This window comes from Molothrus aeneus, chromosome 8, assembly GCF_037042795.1.
Source record: "Molothrus aeneus isolate 106 chromosome 8, BPBGC_Maene_1.0, whole genome shotgun sequence".
Lineage (NCBI taxonomy): Eukaryota > Metazoa > Chordata > Aves > Passeriformes > Icteridae > Molothrus > Molothrus aeneus.
The window spans coordinates 36143186-36164028 of record NC_089653.1 but is presented as its reverse complement, the minus strand read 5'-3'; the positions used below and the strand labels follow the sequence as shown (position 1 = coordinate 36164028).

Genomic DNA, 20843 nt, shown 5'->3' with positions numbered 1-20843 from the left:
TTTCATGGCTCTGAAAAACCATTACAAGTAGCAGCACATTTAACTCCAGAAATTAAATATACTAATTTCAAGAACAAACTAGAGTTTTCAGGGTACTATTGCGATGGAGAGACTACAGTGAACAAGTCAGAAGAAACTATGGACATAGGGCTTCATATGAATTGCACAGCTGTGTGGGCAATTACCCCAAGGAGAATAACTTTAGCTGCAAGAACTCCTATCTTGAACCATTCCAGCAGAGAGGTAAATAAAGTCTTCCTATGAACAGGAAAAACATTTTCATCATGCTGTCTAAAACAGGAGTCATAAACAGACAACACTTGCTCTAAGCAAAAATAAAAAAAAATTTGAGACACTAGGCCCAGCATCATCTTTGCTTCCATGTTTATCACCAGAAGAAACCAATAGATATTGCTGCCCTTCTGTTCAGGGTGTTAGATTTCACCCATTTAAGTCCAGCAACGCAAGAGGGTTTTGCTCCTTTCTACCTCGGAGTACATCCCATACAAAAAGCTCTTTTTCAAAACTTATTTTACTTTTGTATTCTTTTTTGTATTCGTCATTCCAACTTCATTCACTATGGCCTCACAATTTGTCCACCTACTTAAAAAAAGTTTAAAAGCATGCACTCCTTTGGAAAAAAAATCACCTCCTCTCCAGAGGTGAGTTTATTCTCTTTAGAATAAACAAACTCAGTATTTTAAGTTATTTTGCTGTACTACAGTCTTCTGGGAAATATTATATGTATCATTATCATCACTTGTATATATATTCACCAAACGTACACTCATTAGAGTATCTATTGTATATTGTTGAGATGCTGATGTCAAAATTAGCCAGGCTCACATCTAATAAGAAGTTAGCTTGGTGGCACACTTTAGATCCTGATTCATAAAATAACCAGCCAGATACATCTTTCCCCTTCTAGAATCAAATAGGTAATAATAATCAAAATGCTTGATAATCTACCTCATTTGAAAAGAATATTGAAAACAAGAAACACATTAGAAAAACACACTGAAGTGTAACCATCTGGGAAATCTGCCTTACATAACTATCATGCATCTTTTTAACTTATATAATTAGACATTAAAAAGCCATCTGATTGTATTTCATAAGTACCTTCTATCTGCCCCTCCAGATCACTATCACGAAAGGAAACTAAACAAATAAGCTTATTTAAGTAAAGAGGCATAAGATTAAAAGAAAAGTTTTGACCTGGTTTGAAAAAATGAAAAGAAAAAAATACCAAGAATTAAGACACAAAAATCAAAAATTTCTGTGATTAAAAGTAGAACACCAGGTAAGGGGTTTCAAAATGGTTCAGTCTCAAAGACTAGTAGAACATGACTACACTTCAGAACAACAACTGGATTTGGTGGAATCTATACAATACAGTCTCTGAAGGATGCTTGCAATTTCACCCTGTAAGTATTAAACATGCTTTTGTATATGCTCACTTGAAGCTTATTAAATCTTAACCCAAACAAGCATGAGATGCAGTAGCAGACCAAGAGGAGAGACTGCTCGTCTCAATCAGAGACCCTCCTACTATCAGATACAGGACGGGACAGAAATCATGCAATTCAAATGCAGAGTTATCAAAGATTATCCTCTGAAGTTGCATAAGGAAGCCTAATGTGAGTATGAGGACAGGAGGTTAGCAAGAAGCAAAGCAACTACCAAGACAAGCTATGCCAAGTCTGTAAAACAAAGCAGGGGAAGGGAGGGCAGGGCAGGGAAGCCAGCAGGAGTCAGTCTGGTGTAAGTTTTAAGATACAACAAAGAGAAAGAGAAAGAGGAAGGCATCAGCTATGCAAGGCAAGAGACCTGGGCTGAAGCCCAGGAAAACAGACACAAATTCAACATGTTAACATACTGGTTATCTGTAACAAACAGTGCTGGTAGTCAAGGAAGACTAGTGCCTTTCTGTTTCATAGAACTTTTCTTACCACATACTCCTTTTCACTGTAAGCGGGGACTACTCACAAAAATCTGGCATGAAGTACGAAGCTGTCCACTCATTGAGCCTCACATCCTCAAAGTGGCTGTACCCATCATTTTCTACTCAAACACCTGCTCATTAGAAAACTCCTCAATCAAGCTTCCTACATACCTAATGTTAATTGTGGGAAGAAATGTTGCTAATCAGGTTTTTTTGGTTTGTTTGTTTTCATTTTAAAATCTACTTCAGTTGCTCAGTAAACTAGTCAGGAGTTAGAAAGTAAGACCAAGGTTGCCTCTGCAACATTAGTTAAGCACCCATATTTTCATGCATTTTTTAACAGGATTTACTTATAGCAACACTTCCACAGTGCTGCAGAGGAAAGCATTTGTCCTTAACATAACTGCCTTATTCCTGGCATAAGACAAATGATTACCTGAACGCTGCAGAAGCAAATCCTGAAAACACCTCTGCATAAAAAACAGTGATGCCAAAAAAATCAATTGTAGAAGAATCCAAGCAAGAGTCCTTTGAAACAATACTTTTTGTAGTCTCTTGTTTGCTTGCCAACCTTGCTTACAAACCTGTGGAAGACAGTCAGGACGAGATTCAAAGATCACGAGAAGGACACCAATTGGCACTGTAACCTGCTCCAAATCCAGGTCTTTTGCTATTCGAGTTCGTCGAATTACACGGCCGACGCTGTCCTGCGAGGATGCTGCAATCTGACGCAGACCAATAGCCAAGCTGTTTAGCTTTGAAGTAGACAAACTTAGGCGTTTCAACAAAGGGAGGGCTAATCTCCCTAAAAGAAAGAAAAAATTGTGCTGAAGATAGATTGGTCTTCCTAGGCTCAAGCAGAAATTGCTTAAATGAGTGCTGAACCTAAGGAAAATTAAGATATTTCCCACACCCTAGCAAGTAATCTACCTGAGATTAAAAATGCATAGCAACAAGTCTAGTAGTCACAATAAAACCCCTCAAATATGATGACTATCTCACGCACCACATTTTCAATTAATGAGGTTTAAGTGCTCGGTACATGAAGCAACCACACAAACTACCAACATCCAGAAAGATAAGGTTTGTCCTATTTCATGTACGGAATGCATGATTGAATTTCCTACAAATTTCTATCCTTGCAGTATTTCTGGAAGGTCTAGGCAGTAATTGCATCCTTCTACAAACAAATTGCATCCTTTTACAAACAGAAACATCAAAACACAGATACATGCATAGCATTTCTGTGCAGGCTGGGCAAGAACAATTTGAAATTTCTAGTCTGAATACATTCATACAGTAAGTTAACCCAGCAATGTCCCCTCAAATACTCTGGTCAGTGATGCCTTCCACATAGTATTACAATTCATGACGTGTCCTTTTCATATACTTGTTATGCCACCGAGTACACATCTCAATCCCAGCTTCTCAATGAATGCATCAGTCTAACACAGAAGAGGGGGTTTCATCTGAGCCACCTAAAGAGAACCTTCTTCAATCAGAAGGGGACAACTGATGCTTTGGCAAGCATCAATTTAAGTGTAGAGATGATAGCCTTTCCTTCAGGAACCAAACATTACATTAACCAGCCCAGAAGATACTCACTTTGTTCATGACAGTAACAGAGATATTTGTTCCATTTTTTAAAAATTTTTTTACGATACACCACTTGGTGTTTTGCACTGCCTCAGTATCTTCTCTGATGAAGGCATCTGTTTTATGAATGAAAGAGGCTGCGGCTGTTTACACTGACAAGCTCTCAAAGTCCTGGGTTCAATAATCTGTGTCAGCAATACTGCCCAATCCCAGGTGACAGAAGATTCTAGTTCTGCTCATGTGTCTTGAGGCCCAGAGAGGTCCAAGGTGACAGTATTACTATGGAAGGTTTGAAGTAATACCTTTATTTTCAGCCTCCTCTAAGTCCTTCTTGTTTGCCAAGAGAATTTCTTCCCTCTGGTCCGTTAGTAAGTCAGCAAGACGATAAATAATCTCTGCTCTCTGAAAGAGAAAACATTTTCTAAACTGACTCCTTACTCAAAGTCCATGCTGTTTGACACCTAGTTCCTATAGTCCATTTACGCTGACCACATCCTCTCACTACCTTAACCTTCCCGATACTTGGGCAGCTGATTTTTCCAGACCGCATCACACTGAAAAAGAAGACCAAACACTGCTTCAGCCTTTACCTTGATTTTTATTCTCTTGCTTTCCTTTCCCAGTCTTCTTCACCAAACTCACATGTTCTTCCTTTAAGACTACCTTGTACCACATCATACTCACCTAGCTGCAGAGTAGTAACTGTCTACAGCTCCACTTTTGTATACATGTTGTATGCTAAACTCAGGTGTGAATGGAGCAAGTTATTCCAGCCAATTCTTCAGCAGCTTGAATCACAATTCACTTCTGTGTGTTACTTGATGCTATCAAAATTTTTAAAAACCCCACATGAAAGCTCATATTACTTCACAACCCCAAGGAACATGATCTTTTTGCTTTTATCATCTTTAAGCAGGCTACAATACAAACAATGGATCTGACACAGAAATAATAGATTCTTATCCCAAGAGGTTCATTTATGTTATAAGCCTATGTTGTAAAACTTGCCACACATGCACATTATTAACAATTTGGTCATATTGTTCTGTCACCTGCTCAGGCTGTAGAGCCGCCAAGGTCCTGCCACCAGCTCGAGCCATTTCAGCCTGCTGTTCTACAGTAGGGCCTGCAAAAAAACCCCAAAAATACGGTATGCAGACAAAGTAACAGCACAGGCAGAAGTGAGCACTAGCCCATTTGTCTTCCAATTCTTTATTTAGAGCATGAAACAGTTTTTAACAGACAAATTCAAGAAAAATTTTGTATCCTAATACAGAAAAGTCTGTACCTGACACAAAAATACTGTTATGGTCCCTACATAAAGAATTGTCACAAGGATTCTGTCTCTGTGTAACAGCAAGTGTGCAGCATGTATCAAAAAGGCTCGATAAAGGCCAAAAGAACAACAGGATAGCTAAGTCACTAGGGCATAGTAGGCTACTGAAAGAAAAGAGGCAAACTTTGAAAAGTTTAAGTATCCAGCTGAGGAATGTATGCATGGGAACACACAAACAATAATGGAAACCAAAATCCTAGTAACAGCTTGCAGAAAAATTGCTTTCCCTGCCTTTCCATGTATGCATTTTAGAAGCAAGGTGCGGAAGACAGATTGTGTTTCTGTTTCAAGTCACCGTGTTCAGGTTGCATTTCTGCAAAGAATTCTCAAGTAGCTTGTGAAAAATCTGCCATTTTCAACTCTCCGGAAATAGCCTGTAAACCAGGTATCTTGAACCCAACTTCCATTTAAGAAGAGTTCCATGGAAACTGCCAGAGTAGAAATTATAGAGAGGTATAGCGGGAAGTGTAAGAAAAGAACGTGTGGACATGAGAATAATTAGACTAATTTAAGACATCTTAAGCCAGCTTCTTGAAGTGATATCATACTTTACAAAATATGGCATTTTTTAGTATTCTTGGAGAAAAATTACATATGTAAGCAGATATACTTGATTTTTAAAAGTTACTTGAATTTCCGAAATGTGGGTTTTGGAAGATAGAAGACAAAGAGATGACTGGAATAAAGACCACAACAGTCCACAGGGACAGACTTTTGCTACTTACAATATTTGTGACTCAGAACAGGACCACAAGATTAGAAGCTTTACTGCTGATACCAACTTATTATAGTGAGGCTAACCAAAAAGGTACTTGAGCATAACGACACCAAGTGCGTTCAAAGGATGATCTGACATATTTATACAAGAAATCCATTAAGGATTACTATACACAAAGAAATTCACTTGGCTTAAAGTCAAAAGTACCACCCCAGAATCTATTCTGCTAAGGTGAGGGATCTTTGGTCTGATTTTATCCAGCAATTATTCCACATTTCCAGCAATGCAGTTACAGGAAAACATTCCTACCTACCATACTAGAAGACTGAGTCATAAAAGAAATTAATGATAAAAACAAAACCTAAACACTACCTTGGTTCAGTAGCACATTCTATATCCATATTCTCACAGTGAAATCATGGATACTTGATGATAACTCTTAAGACTACAAAAGGCAAAACTTCTACTCTACTCACTGCATTCTTCAAATGCAAGTCTGATGTACTAGTTTATCAGCTGGAGGGAAGAAGAGCAGGGAATTCAGCAGTTTCTACCCCTGCTTCAGAAAATACCTTTCAAAATCCATTTTGCAAACAGAGAGTGTTTTTCCAGTTATTGCACAGCTCTAGACAAATTTTAACTCTAATTTTTCAGGAAATCTCCACAACTCTCAAGATACACATTAACTCTGTACTCACCTGCAGGTTTTACCTCTGAAAAAAAAGTTCCTACTTTTTTCCCTTCTACAATATCTGTGATGACATGACCTGAGATCTTTGGGTGAGTTCCATTTGCAATCACTACTGAAGTGCCTCCTTGCAGGGCCCACAGAGCTGCTTTCACCTACAGGAAAGGACAGAGCCAGTTACAAGAGATCCACTGGTTATTTCAATCACCACTCTCAACAAGACTTCTTGGTCCACTCTGATGGCCAGATTGATCACTTATGCTTTCAAAGAGCATTCAACACACTTTGGGAATCTCTGAACTCCAGTGCTGGAATACTGATATTTGCTTAATCCTTCTACAGTATGTTAAGTTTACATAACGATTAGCTCATTAGTAAGGGTCCTTTGAAATCCCTGTGTACTGACTAGTCCTAAGATTAGCCTCTTTGCACATTTTTGAGCAGAATATTATTTCTCTCAAATCCCAGATGCTCTCTGCTGAAGAGGTACTGCCACTGATTTCCTTCATTTATTTTCCCAGTCAAGTACTTGCCAATATGGGCAATATTATCCACTACTTATATTTAATTATGCATCATTTATTTAATTGCAAAAGCTTCTCTGCTTACTCACTTCTATGTTTTCCTAATATGGTTCTACAATTTGGTATTACAGTCCACAGTCACTATGAGACACAAATGTCAGATAGGCCTATCCCATCAAACTCAGCAACCAAAAGATCATCAGTCACTTCATTATTGCTCATATTTCACGCTAAAAAACAAGATTTGTTCTTTGAACCACTATCTGTTTTCTATTATTGAGGCTACAGTTTTCCAAAAATGTCTCCTACCTTCTCAACTGTAGCAAATTTTTGTTACAACACCTGCATCAAGATTTGCCTCTCTGTGACTCAAAAGACACCAAGTAACTCTTACAGATTATTACTTTTACAATAAAGTACTCTCTAACCTTGGCAGCCTTACCTTTAATACCTGGAATTGTTTAAATTATCCTAGAAGCCAGATAAAGGAAAGTCATTCCTGAATAAGCTTTGTACATTCCATACTTACAAATGCCTCCTCTTTTTGCCACCTTCCAGCCCATGCTCTGATACCTAAGAGTGTGCCTTACCTGAGTGTTCAGAAAATGGAATAATCAACAACATAACTGGTGAAGAATTTTACTTTGGTCTTTTCCTGCTTAGTCAAGATCTGCTTTGGTTTTTACAGACAACTTTCCACATATGTCCCAGGGAAACCTGCAGCAATTAATACTACAGCAGTGCATATCTCAGCCTCATGAGAGACATATGCTGAAGTCAAACACACCCATGTTTATCTACTCACAGCAATGAATACTGAGACCACCTGACTGTACACAGGACTAAAACCCGTTAGCCCTCCCACCTCTACTAATCTTGCGCTCAAAAACTGAAGTACCTTGGTCTCCACCAATATATCCTTCAGAAGCAAACAGTACATTGTACAAACTCAGAAAGGAGAGGGAGGTACCATATCAGATTTAAGAGACAGGGATTCCCAAAGTCTTTGAATTATCACGTAAGAAAGAACTGAGATAGACTCTAATTTAAACCACAAAAATACAGATCCAAATGTCACCTTTTAAAATCTACTTGAGTGTAATTCTTTACTTGCTCTTTTCAATTCACATCGACCTAAAAGAAAAGCAAAAGGAATCCACATACCATTTCAGGGTACTCAAAGAATAGCTGAGGCAGGAAAGGATCCCTGGAAATCATATAGTCCAACTGCCTGCTCACAGCAGGGTCAACTAGAGCAAGCATCATCCAGCCAGGTTTTGAACATCTCCAAACAGAGAATCCACAGGTTCTCTTGGCTGCTCCAGTGCTTCAGCAACCTCATTTTCACATTTCAGTTTATTCACTTGTATTTCATCCTGAGCCCATGGCCTCTTGTCTGTTCCCTGAATACCACCAAGAAGAATCTTGTTCTGCCTTCTGTAAACCCCTCCCTCAGCTACTTATACCCAAACCTTCTCTTTTCCAGTGTAAACAATCCTAGCTCTCAGCCTCTCTTAGTGTGACAGTGCTCCAATTTTTAATCATATTCATGTCTCTCTGATGGTTTCACTGTAGCATGCCATGTCCTTCCTGTACTGCAGTATCTAGAACCATACACAAATCTACAGATGTGGTTTCACTAGTGCTGAGTAGATGCAAGTAATAATTTCCTCAACCTGCTGGCTATGTTCTTTTCCATACAACCCTGGTTAGCCTGCTTTGCCCAAGGGCCATATTGCTGGTGTACATTCCATTTGGTGTCTACCAGGATCCCTATGCCCTTTTCACTGAACCTGCATTCAAGGCAGTCAGTTCTCCAGCTCATACCAGTGTCCCTAGGCATAAGACTCAGCATTTCCTTTTATTGAACTCCTAAGGTTCCTGCCTGCCCATTCCTGCAACCTGCCAAGATCCATCTGAAGCACAAGATCCATCCGGCAGCCCAAAGCACAACCATCTCATGTAGCTCCCTCTCCTTCCCAATTGTGAAGTAATTGTTCCATATTTCTACCTTGGCTTCCATGCCACCCATTCCTACTCGGGATTTGGTTCCAAATGTTACAGACTGCTGATCTCCTGGGTAGAATATGTCAATAAGCTTTGCGTCATCAGACCCTGGAGGGCTGTCAAAGAGTCCTGAAATAAATCATAAAAACCAGTTATATACCTTCATGTCAAAAGCTCACCCATGAAAAAAGGAAAAAAAGAGAAAACAACAAAAGCAACCAACATGAGGCTAAAAAGCTGTGTTTCGCTTTATAGGATTGAAAACTTCCACTGAATCCTTCTTGTCATGGGACTGAAAGCACAAAATTCTTAACTGGCAGACCCAAAAGGTATAGGTTTATTGAAGACCTAAAAGTAAGAAGCCAAAAGCCCACATGCTGAATAGCAGCAAGCAGGCTGGGAGGTAATGACATTTGGTTGAGGTTTGAGACAGTTGGCAGCTTTCAGATGTTCAAAATCTGAAATACATACACCTCAACTGAACTTACAAACCCTCAACCAAACTGGAAAGAATAGTCCTCCTCACTAAACACTCAGACAATATTCTTGAAAGGTGGATTGCACAGTGAGAAAACAGGCAATTCAGAAACATGTAAAAAGGGTAACAATTCAATTCTACTAAGAAGGAACACAACACTACAGAGACATGCTCTTATTAGCTTTTTTTAAAATCAAGTTATTTAATGTCACTACGCTTGGAGTTGAATGACACTTTGATTTATCCAACATATTAAACTTCAGCTCTACCACTACACTTCCCAGAAATGCTATATGCACAAATACTGCCACAACAAACTAGAGAGCACAAGTGCAGTCGATCTGTGCCCATCCTTGATAGCTTGGGAAGTAGAGGACATCTCTCCATAAACAAGCTGTCACATTGAATGAATAAGCTTGGAGGAGAGGTGGGCTGGTTTTGGGTTGTTTTACAAACTCTTTTGACTATTTCTGAGTTCTAAGACAGTCATTTTGACTAGGATTAACCAGCTAGAACAGAATTAACCAGCTAGACTAGAATGAAACCAGCTGCATCTGCTAAAAGAAACAGTGCTTATGGAAAGACACCTCTTTCCTCCTCAGGACCACAAGCATGTGCTGAAGGCCAGGATCTACTGAAAGAAACCCATCTGGAGAAGATGAAAAGAATATGTGACTTAAGGTGATCTGGACTGCATTGATCTGAAACTGTACCCACTACCCTCCTCTCTCTAGAACAGGAAGTTCAACATCCATAGGTGACAGGCTTACGTCACAACAACACAGCTCAGAAGACTAGAGCAGTGTAAGTCAAAAGTAAGGGAGACAGAAAAAGCTAGCAAGACCCAGGTACCTGGAAAACAATGACCAGGACTTGCTATACACCAATAATTCACTGACAGAACCTACTGCCAGAAGAAACAAACTATTGTAGAATAGTATTTGGTTTATACTCCTGATTCAAGATACATAGCTTTTATCCTGCATACTATTCCTGACTATCATACAACTCTGAGAAAGTATCAGAAGTACCACAGTACATGTGGTATTCTGGGATCTGGAAGAGGTCTCAGGTTCACATGCATTCTCATCCACTCAGATTCAACAGTGTGTCAGACAGTGTTTGGTTTGCAATGTACTACAATAACTCCTTAAGGCCTTTACCCAATGTTGATGCCACAGCATCAACATTGGGTATAGGCCTTAAAGAGTTATTGTAGAACATTGCAATTGTCCTTGAAAAACAGATGAACTGAAGAGATAAGCAAAATTGGAAAAGAGGTTGGTTTGACAATCTGACGTGTTTCACTAAAATCAGAAATTAAAGAAATTACTCACAAACCTTCCACATCTGAAAGTACAATCAGGAGATCAGTTTTCATTTCCACAGCCAGTCGTGCTGCCAGACTGTCATTATCCTTCACACTAATTACCTGCAATACACATGCATATCAGAAGCAGTGAATAGTGTGAGGAACTAAGAAATATTTGGTGCCAACATAAAAAAGCAATTTACCTCAGAACTAACAAGTCCTTCTGTGCTACTTTTTTCACACCCACTGGAAACTTCAAAGGTGATTTTTGTGTGAAAGTACATATGCTTCAGTAAAGTGGTATCCAAATGACAAGCAGTGTCATCAGTACTTCCATTTCTCGACCTTAGTGCCCAGTGACAGGGCAAGAGGCACTAACTGACGCTGTTTTAAGAAGGGGTGCTGCAGAGGCATGCTTGCTTTTGGTAAAGCAGACAGTATTTGCCCTGGTTTCACACCACAACACTGTATCATGCCAAATACAGAGAGTCTTCCAGTACTCTCTGTCCACATACTAATTCTGTATCTTTGTTTCTCTGCTGCAGACTTCAGAAGTCCCCTGTTATGGCATTAGTCAAGTACACATTAGTGCTGCACCATCTGCAAGCAGGACCCCCCTCCATTGCAATACTTTACCCACATTTACCCCCTGCAGATCACTGTTTGGCTCTGGAGGTGGAACAACTGCATCATTAGTGTTAATTATAGGGACAATATTCATCCTTAAAAGCTCATGTAATGTTCCATTTAAGTTGCGACGCTTCTGCTCATCGTGGAAATCCAGATTGGTGACTAAAATCTAAGAGGAAAAAAAACTATTTAGCCTACCTTTCCTGTAAGAACATCATATAAACTTATGTATTTACATGTCATAACAGAGCAGTCATGCCTTTTGGGTCACTACAGAAACAAAAGCCACATTTAAAAGATATAGAATACAAGTGAGAAATATTCTTTCCATAATATGAGCAGGTTTATTCCACTGAAGCCTGTAATAGCCTATCTCAAGCTGGTAGGTCACACTTTCCAAGAATGAACTTGGAAAACAAGATCGAACATAGATGCTCACGATAACTACTAAGGCCCTGGACAATTCAATAGATTGCTCAAGATGCTGCCTTTCCAGTTTTTCCTCCCACTTTAATGTTCCTACTTGTAGCAAGCAGAAGGGGTGCTTTATATCAAAACTTTTCTTCCACTCACTAGAACTCACTTGCTCTTCTGAAATAATCTTGCCTCCTGCATGTATATAGCACCCCTTTCTTTTGGTTGTTTTTTTGTTTTAAGACAAAAAACACCCTCAATGTCTGCCCTGGAGAGATTTTTTTTTGTTTGTTTTTACTATGTCGTTGGACATTTGAGAACTAAGCAAACAACTCCATCACTCAAATGTACAATAGCACTTGGAATCAATGTGTATGCTAAGTTTTTTGGCATGGGCAATCAATTATTTTATATCCAAGGAGTGATGGTTATCTACAGATTTGAACAAGATTACAATCCAGCATGACCTATCATGATTTTTAGCTATGTTATAAACAATTTGGACATATTGGCTCTACCATATAACAGTAAGGAGTTCCTCCAAGAAAACTTCATACTAGGCTCCTACATTTGTTAAAAGTGTCTAAACAAATAAGGCCTTACAGTTAAAGCAATTCTTCATTTTCAGAGTATCTAAGATAAGCAAAGCCTGTTTAAGAGTAATTCAACTGATACAAGAGTAATTCAACTTGCAGCCTTCATAAGACCCAGGCCAGGGATACATCATCCACAAGTTGGAAAGGTTCCAAGAGGAGATGGACAGCAAGTTCTGAAGTGTGGATATGTACTTCTGTCAGCTTTACAGAAGGTGTCGCAGTTTAGCCACTTGCAGTTTTTAAACCCTCCCTTTAGACCATCAACTTCAGGTTTTGTGAAGAGCTCTTAACAGATCCTCCCTGCCTATAAAAGAGCAGGACACACCTGAACTCCAAAAACAAAAAGCATATTCATTTTATCTTAATAGTAGATAACTCAGTTTCCAAAATATTTAGCAAGGCATTCTTGTATAAGCTACCACTTTTGTGACAATAATAAGCTCCAAAAGTATCACGTCAATCTAGGAAAGGAGGAGTGCCTTACTTGAGCTGCACAGATGCTGTACTGTGTAAACATGGCCTCATACAGAGCCATTAATCCACTCTGTCCAGCTGCTGCACAGGCTCGGGCCTCCAAGACCGGAATAGCCTACAAAGACAAAGAGCAGCTGTCAGGCAATGACTTGAACAGGTAGTACCCAACACTCAAGGAAAAGCAGGAGTGCCACCAGCCTCTCACCATATCTTTTAGCTGACTCTGCCCGGAATGAAGTGCTTGCCTCACACTCTGAGAAAGCAATATCTCATGACGCAAACGCTGTTTTCCAAAAGCTACAGCCCCACTGGTGACAATCATCATCTCTCGGCCCTGATTTTGCAGCATTGAGACCTGTAAGTACAGGAAATAAGAAACAGCGCCTGGCATATGATCAGTAAGAGCAAAACAGTCCTGGCTACTATAACCTTGTGCTCACCAATTCCTGCTGACACAAGGATTTTGATTTCTCTATGGATGTGCAAAGCAAGGCAATCGCCCTTCATGATACTTCTGCACACTTTCCCAGCCACTTGGAAGCTATGCCAAGGACTGCATGCAATCTGTAACTTCTTACAAACCTTCTTTTCACAATACCAGCTTTTGTGACAGAAAAATACTTGAATCCATCCATTCCCAAAGCTACCATTATACAGTAACTTTGAATTCTAGAAGTGAAGAGGCCAACTCCCAATAGTAAAGCTTTTGATTACTTCCTCCTTACATGTATCTGGCCAGATTCCTTTCAAAGCCCCAAAGCTAAATGTCTTACATTAATTTAATGTATTAGCTTAACTTTACTTCCCAGGAAGGACATGTTCAGTGCTCACCAAGATAATCCTTTCATTTTGGAGAAGAAATACATGAGTTGATCCCATCAGTTTTTCCTACAAGTAATGAGGTGTCAGGCTTTTCTTTGGAGGAACTCTGCTAATGCTCAGGTGATCAAGAAGGGTTGACTCATTTTGCAGAGTTCACATCCTTCAGTGCCACTTTCCCACTACAGACAACTAATGCCCCATGTCTTACTTATTGCACAAAATTATCACTGTGCAAATTTCTCCCTCTATACTGGGTTTGGCCAAGATGGAGTTAACATTCTTTACAGGGGTCTGTATGATACTGTGTTTCAGATTTCAGTTCTAAAACAGTTTTGGTAACATTCTAATGTTTTGCCTATTGCTAAATAGTGCTTGCACAACATCAAAGCCTCATCTTTCCCCCATGAGGAGCACCACTAGCACAGTCATCAAGGCTTTCCTTGTTCCACTATGTTCAATCCCAGCAGGTAAGGTAGCAGCTGGGCACAAAGTTCAGAGAGGACACATTTGAGACAGCTGACCTTAAACTGGCCAAAGGGACTTTTCACATCATATAATGTCACACACAGTAAGAGAGTTGCAGAATAGCAAGATGCAGGAGGTTATCTTCCAAGGTGGCCACGACTCAAGAACTAGCAGGGCATTGGTCTGGTTGTGTGAGGTAGCGATTGCCATCACAGATTTCTTTTCCCCTCTCCTTGACTTATTAAACTACTTTCATTTCAACCCATGAGTTTTCTTACTTTTGCTATTCCTGTTTTCTTCCCAATCCCACTGGTGGTGGGAACAGGCGAGGGGAGCAAACAAGAATCTGTGTGGATGCTTAGCTGATAGTCAGGGTCAACCTACCACACCTTCAAAAAACAATTTACTGAGTTACGTGATTTATAGAACTGCAGCATAGAGGGTTGAAAAGGGAAAGGCTAACACATTGTTTTAAAGAGTATCAATATTTTATGATGGTTTACTACAATCTTCTGTAGCATCCAACAATCACTGAGTACCTGAAGTAAACACAAATGTTCAGTCACAGAATTACCTGCTCTACAATAGAAGCCAGCCTCCCAAGGGCCAAGCCACACTCATCCCCTCGAGTAACAACAGCACTACCCAGCTTTACTACAATCCGTTTTGCATGCTTCAGCTCACTGCGGTGTGCAAACGATTTTCCATGTGCACGGCTGAGTGGCATGGTGATAAATGGAATGTTGCTCCAACAACGGATGGATTCATTCCTTAATCTTTGGCAAGGGAGATCTGTGGACAGAGAAAGAAAGACAAAAAAAACAGTTTTAAGTGTTTCACTGAGACTTTTGACCCTTCACAATACACTTCCCAGTAACTAAGAATGAGAAGCTAGCTTTCAATTCACTAAAACAAAGTGAGAAACAGGAGTATCTGAGCAGCATTAACCATCCCTAAGGTATAGAAGGCAATATCCCATGCAACACAGAGCTCTGACTCTGGGAATCTAGAAGACCAAACTGAAAGACACTGTAAAACAGCCTATATAGCTCACATCTCAAGGACTACTTTTAAAAACAATCTACTTTGCCTTGCCTCATTAGATAACAGGTTCAGAGAGTTTTCCTGTCTGAAGTAGCACAGAGAGCCTGATTTTTAGAAAAGAAACATAGCTTTTACAACACCTCTAAGCCAGGTATTTTTGCACATTGCTCAACTAGGGAAACTGAAGGGGCATGACAGATATACAAACTCCAAGTCACATGGTGACATGGTGTTGTTCAAGCCCTTGAACAGGCCTCTTGAATATGCGTTTGTGTTCCAAGCCTGCCAATGTTCAGGAGGCATTTGGACAATGCCCAGAGTGTGCTTTAGCTTTGGGCAGTCCTGAAGCATCAGGCTGTGGGACTAGCTGACCACTCTAAGTGTCTTACAACTAACTATTCTATTCTAGTCAATTCTAATTAATGTATCATCTGAAGATGCAGAGGCATCTTTACAAGTCAGTGAACATTACACCTTACTATTTAGTACTACTATTTAGTATTTGCCTAACCTACACAGTATAATCAGAAAGGAGTTTATTTCCAGTTCTCTTGGCTTCAGGGTTTAGAAGGTTCCAAGAAGGTAGCTGTTGAGAGCTAACCAGTATCTGAAAAGAAACTCTTTACTTTTTCAAAGAAAAATAAGGGAAAAGACCACAGTTCTAGAAAAAGCAGAGAATTCAATTCATCCCCAATGAAGTCCTAATCATTAGTCTTGCTCTATGGCCACATAAATCTATGTCTTTTAGTCATTTTACACTGGACTGAGATGTGAAATTGGCTCCCACGTTACACACGTAAAACATTTATGGAGATGCAAGTCCATTAATTTGCTCCACATGCAATTAGGAAGAAACTGACATAGCCATCCAGTCAAGGTTTTGGACAAGTAGGCTTAAAGGGATTCCAGTTTTTATATCCCATACCTGTCAACAGTTTCACTTCCTTAATAAAGAAAGGGACATGTATGAAACATACTTCAGTATTTGGAACTGCAGATCCTTCACTGTGTAGCCTGCACAAGGCTTGCTTCTCAGGAGTAAAGAAGCAGAATTTCCAAACACATAAGCTGAACAGAACAGGAAAAAAATGTGGAGAACAAACAGAAAACAGTAGAGAACAAAAAAAAAAAAATCCCTGTCATAATTGATGACTCCAGCTTTAGACCACAACTGATGAAGTGACAGGAGTCGCTCCACTGCTGGATACTACCAATACTTGGGAACAAACTTCTCATAGGTAGCACTGTGAAAATTACTGACTTCAGAAAATGAGGAATACTTAGAAATGTTACAAATACAGAAGTCAACAGAGCTGTAGCTCATAAATAAAAAGTTTAGAATTTTCAAGATTTTAACATCTAATTCATATAGTTATTAATAAAAGAAAACTATTAGCAGACAGACCAGTGGGAAATAATTCTTGCACATAATGGTAAACAGCTACTCTCTTGATCTAATAGAGTTTATCTATCCTTACCTTTTGTATTTCAGACCATTAATCAAGTAGACACTGAATGGTTCTCTTAAATTAGGTTTTCAGGGAAGAACTATTAACAGGGCACCTATGTATTTAAACTATATAAAACCTGCATGCACTTTCCACTTGAATTTAATCCAAGTAAATTTGAGTTTTGGCCTTTGCTTTACTCAAGACATCTGAAAATGCAAGAGCAGACACAATCAGACCTTGTTTTCCAGGAATGTATGAGGTTGAAATAAGGAACTTTTACAGCAGCAGTACTCTCACAACTTTTCTTTCCTTGAAATGTATGTCAGAATGAAAAATACACAGACATCCAGCTGAATATTACTGAGTTAAGGGAGAAAGTAACATTGAAAAAGTAGAGCTTCAACAACAGCTCACTTCAGAGGTTGTAAGTTTTCAATGACGTTAATGAGGTGGTTTTCCTTCCAACATAGGAAAGAGCAGAGGCATGCCCAGACACATACCAACATTTTAGAAATGTGTGCTTTCTCTCATACATACATAAACGAGAAATGGCTGCGGTGACATGTGGCGGTGAGACAAAGCACCATCCAGGGGAACGGACAAGAGGGCTCAGAGCAGCTCGACACAACATTTTGAGATGCCTTCTGCAAATCAAGGATATCTGCAAGTTAAAACGAAGGGAGGATGGTTAAATAACAATGACTTTTCATCTATATTTCTCTCCTCGCCCACTCCCTCAGTCCAACTCCTCTTTTCTGTACCATTTTAATAAAATTTCCTCGTGCCAACTCTCCATTTTGCAGAATTTGCACACAGACTATGATATAGAAGAACTGAAGGCCCCTCTTCCTTACTTGCTGCCAGATCTTTATTAAAGGTAAAGAATAAAGTATGGCCCCCTGAGAAGGGATAACACTATTAGTGAATGTACCTACAATGGATAAAAGTAGTATTTTTTTCATGGAGAAGCCTGGAAGAAAAAGATAAAAGTAGAGAGGTTCTATAATACAGACTTCTCTGTACACCGCACAACAAAGCATCTTACTATATTTCTCATGAATCTCAGCCCTACTCAATACAGGAAATATGGTCATTCACTTTTCCCTGAGCACTATCAAATTACTTATCCATGATTACAAATAAAGACACAAATTTGCAAGCACTCGGCATTAGTTTCCCTTGGCTGAACCTTTAAACACTCAGGATTCTTCTAACTCTAAAGTTCACTACAGTAAGTACACAGCAAACAAGGGATATAAAATTACCCATCTCTTATGACAGGTCTAGTTCAAGTAATGCATCCAGTTTCACCATGGAAACAAACAAGATTAAGAAGAACCCAGTTCTCCCAGACAGTATTTAAACCACAAAACCTCTCCTTCCCCTTTTACAAAATTTTCCTTCCTTTCCTTGCTTTCAATCCATTTTCCAGCAACATTGAAATAAAGCAAAAATACTGCACAAACTATGGTACAGAGGAAGCATTGAAAAGAGGACACTTGAAGAGGCCTCATTACTCTGCATCAGGGTACTATTATCCCTCATTAAAATCCTTACCAAAATATACACCTATACCCATATACATCTACATTAGACAAGGCAGCCACCAGCACATAATGCTCCTCCTGTTTTGTCTAGTAAAGCTTACATTGCATGGCACTTTAATATTAATCTGCAATGTCCTTCACAGTTCTGTATTTCCAGGGTGAGGCAGACAAAGGATTCTGAGCAGACCATGCAACGCTGTCACAAAGTTCTCTTCTCATAACAGGGTAAGCTTAAAGCGGGGGACCAGTAGTACCTAGACAAAGGTTCCCCCTTTGAACCCTTACCAGGAACCTCATGCACCTGCCTCCGGGGCTGCACAATTCCCACTATTTATGTTTCAACCTTCCACCTTGAAGCTCACCATGACCTCTTCTGTTAGACACTGTCTTCTCAAGGGGGTCTTAGCTGTGTCTCAAGAGAGATGCTCCAGATTCAGCAGCTCCTGACATGAGCTGGCAAACACCAGGTTCTTTATCCAGACCCCTTTCCACAACAAATACCCTGAGTGGAACTGCCTGGTCCTCTTCAGCTCCCTCTACAGAGTATGCCCCTTAAAGGACAGAAACAGGCATGCTACCTCAAGTTTCACCTCCAGACACCTCCTCTTACCTCTCCTGTCAGACCTTCAACTCCTGCTACAGTAATGACCTCCTGGCGCTTCGCTATCACAGAATACAGACCCACACTGGCCAGATCAAACTGTGCCATCTCCTCTGCTGCTCCTACTGATCTGCTGGAGAACCACTTCACATTCTCACTACAGGCTGCTTGCAACTAAGAGCAACCTTGTCCTTCTGGAAGACTGTCTCCCGTTTCCCTTTGCCGGAGACAACTTTGCTAAAAGCGGGCAGACAATAAAGAGTGAGAAGTGTCAGTGTGGATCTTTTGAAGGAAAAAGATTATAAAATATTGCATGTTTTTGAAACTGGGTTGTGAGAGAAGGCAAGGACAGCAAGTTAGCAAGAAAACAGAGAGTTTAAAACAGCAGCAAGTATCAGTATATGAAATGGAAATGGATGGTGCCTGAAACCACAGACAGAGCACAGTTTATGGTATGTAACTACAGGCTTTCTTTCAGGCTAATCAAACTCCTCTCCTCTCACTCAGTCAAGGATTTAAAGTTAATTTTAATCCTCATTTTCCATTCCACTCACATTTCCACCACTTCCACAGCTGGAAGGGTTCTGAGATTTAATGACAAAAAAATTAAAAAAGGTGTAGAATTAAAAACAATTTTTTAAAAAATAAAACTTTCCTGCCTTACTTGGAGGAAGCAATAAAGAAAAAGCAAAATGCATTATTCAGGTATTCCCCTTAGCATCAGCTTAAATTTTTTTTTCCACTACCATTAGAACCTAATTCTTCCAAACTAGTCTCCAAATATGACCTTTAAAAATATCATTTTCCTACTGTCTTTTTAAATAATGAAAGTTATCCTTGTATTATTGCTCACAGAAAGAAATACCATGACCTAGTTTTAATGTACTTATTATCATAAAAACAGCTGTTAAGTAGCATAGTACATTTAGATGCTGTTCCAGATCAGTAAAGAGACTTAGTTACCCTCCAAAGCAACCAGCGATCTCAAATTCTAAAATTTGTGTCTTGAAAACCAGAGTCTATAACACTGCTTGTACAGTCTGTTGGCTGCAGAGCCATATCATGTCCACAATTACCTTTAGTAAATTGATTAAACTAAATAAACTGCTTTCACAGTTTTAGATATAAAGGCAAATATCTGAGCATTAAAACATTCCAGAAGTGAAAAAATCTGGAAGTCAAACTCTGATCGATAGAACTATTTTGCAAAACACTTAAGCACAGAAACAGAGATAATACAAGTTCAAAGGAAATGCACACCATGTCTATGAAGTGAGTCTTTCCCACAACACAAATTTTAAGTCCTCGGTAACATTCAGAGGCTTTTATTATTTAAACCGCTTCATTACCTTACCAACTGCAAGGGGGAAAAAAAACCCAATCTGAAGCTCTTCCTGCAAACTTGAACCCTAGAAACATTCCCAGAGAGAAGCCAGTTCAGAAGAACTGACTAAAATAAATGAAAATTTCAAATAAATGGTCTTTAGAGCAGCTTGCATATAGGTTCACCGGGGTTCTGCAGATGGTATACGCGCAGAGAAGCGGCAATTCAGAGCAGCAAGTACCACGCGATTCCTTCCTCTCAAGAACGCATCCCAGCAGTACAGTGCGGTCACGGCAGTACTGCCTGGTGCGGCAGAGCAGCACCTTGTCCTGGCCTCGGAACCCTTCCGAGTGCTTCACAGGGCAGTACCTGCAGGAGCCTGGTGTTAGTCCATTCTGCCAGACCCAGCCAATAAACGAGTTGTGCAGTACAGGAGGGGCTGTACAGCAGCGGCAGCGGCGGCGGCAGGGCCGGGCCCGCGGCGGCCTCGCTGCGGAGCGGTGGCCGCGGCGCCGCGCGGCTCTGCCCGGGGCTCTCGGACCGCGCGCGCTCCGCGGGCCCACGGAGCAGCACGCGCAGGCGGCCCGGCCACACACGGGCGCGCTCCCGCCGCCGCGGCCCCGCTGACCCACTGCAGCCAATCCGCGGCCGCGGCGGCGGCGGCAGCCACGTCACGTTACCGACCGCCGCCTCGCCGTACCCGCCCGCGCTCCTTCCCCCCGGCGCTAGCGGTAGATGATGTAATTCCACTCCACGTTGCAGCACAAAATCCTGGCCTTTGTAAGTTACAGCATTAACAACTGTTTAGTCTAGCCCCAGACTAGTTCAGACAGCCCTACCCAAAGCACGAGCTGCTGAGCCATCTCCCACA

The 20843-nt window shown here is 40.3% G+C and overlaps 1 protein-coding gene across 11 annotated transcripts in view; it reads right to left on the bottom strand.

The window, feature by feature from the left end:
- ALDH18A1 (aldehyde dehydrogenase 18 family member A1) overlaps window positions 1-20843 on the bottom strand; it is a 47089-nt gene that overhangs the window by 5982 nt on the left and 20264 nt on the right. For 8 of the 11 annotated variants that reach the window (XM_066554970.1, XM_066554974.1, XM_066554976.1 and 5 more), the window contains 11 exons: window positions 17038-17161; window positions 14580-14797; window positions 12924-13073; window positions 12729-12833; window positions 11245-11403; window positions 10634-10724; window positions 8819-8943; window positions 6294-6438; window positions 4594-4667; window positions 3844-3943; window positions 2530-2750 (listed from right to left, as the gene is read on the bottom strand). In XM_066554970.1, the coding sequence (XP_066411067.1) occupies window positions 2530-2750; window positions 3844-3943; window positions 4594-4667; window positions 6294-6438; window positions 8819-8943; window positions 10634-10724; window positions 11245-11403; window positions 12729-12833; window positions 12924-13073; window positions 14580-14797; window positions 17038-17161 (1512 nt within the window). Of the gene's footprint in view, window positions 1-2529; window positions 2751-3843; window positions 3944-4593; window positions 4668-6293; window positions 6439-8818; window positions 8944-10633; window positions 10725-11244; window positions 11404-12728; window positions 12834-12923; window positions 13074-14579; window positions 14798-17037; window positions 17162-20341; window positions 20443-20843 lie in introns of those variants that run through there. The other 3 variants (XM_066554977.1, XM_066554971.1, XM_066554980.1) reach the window with 3 other exon arrangements.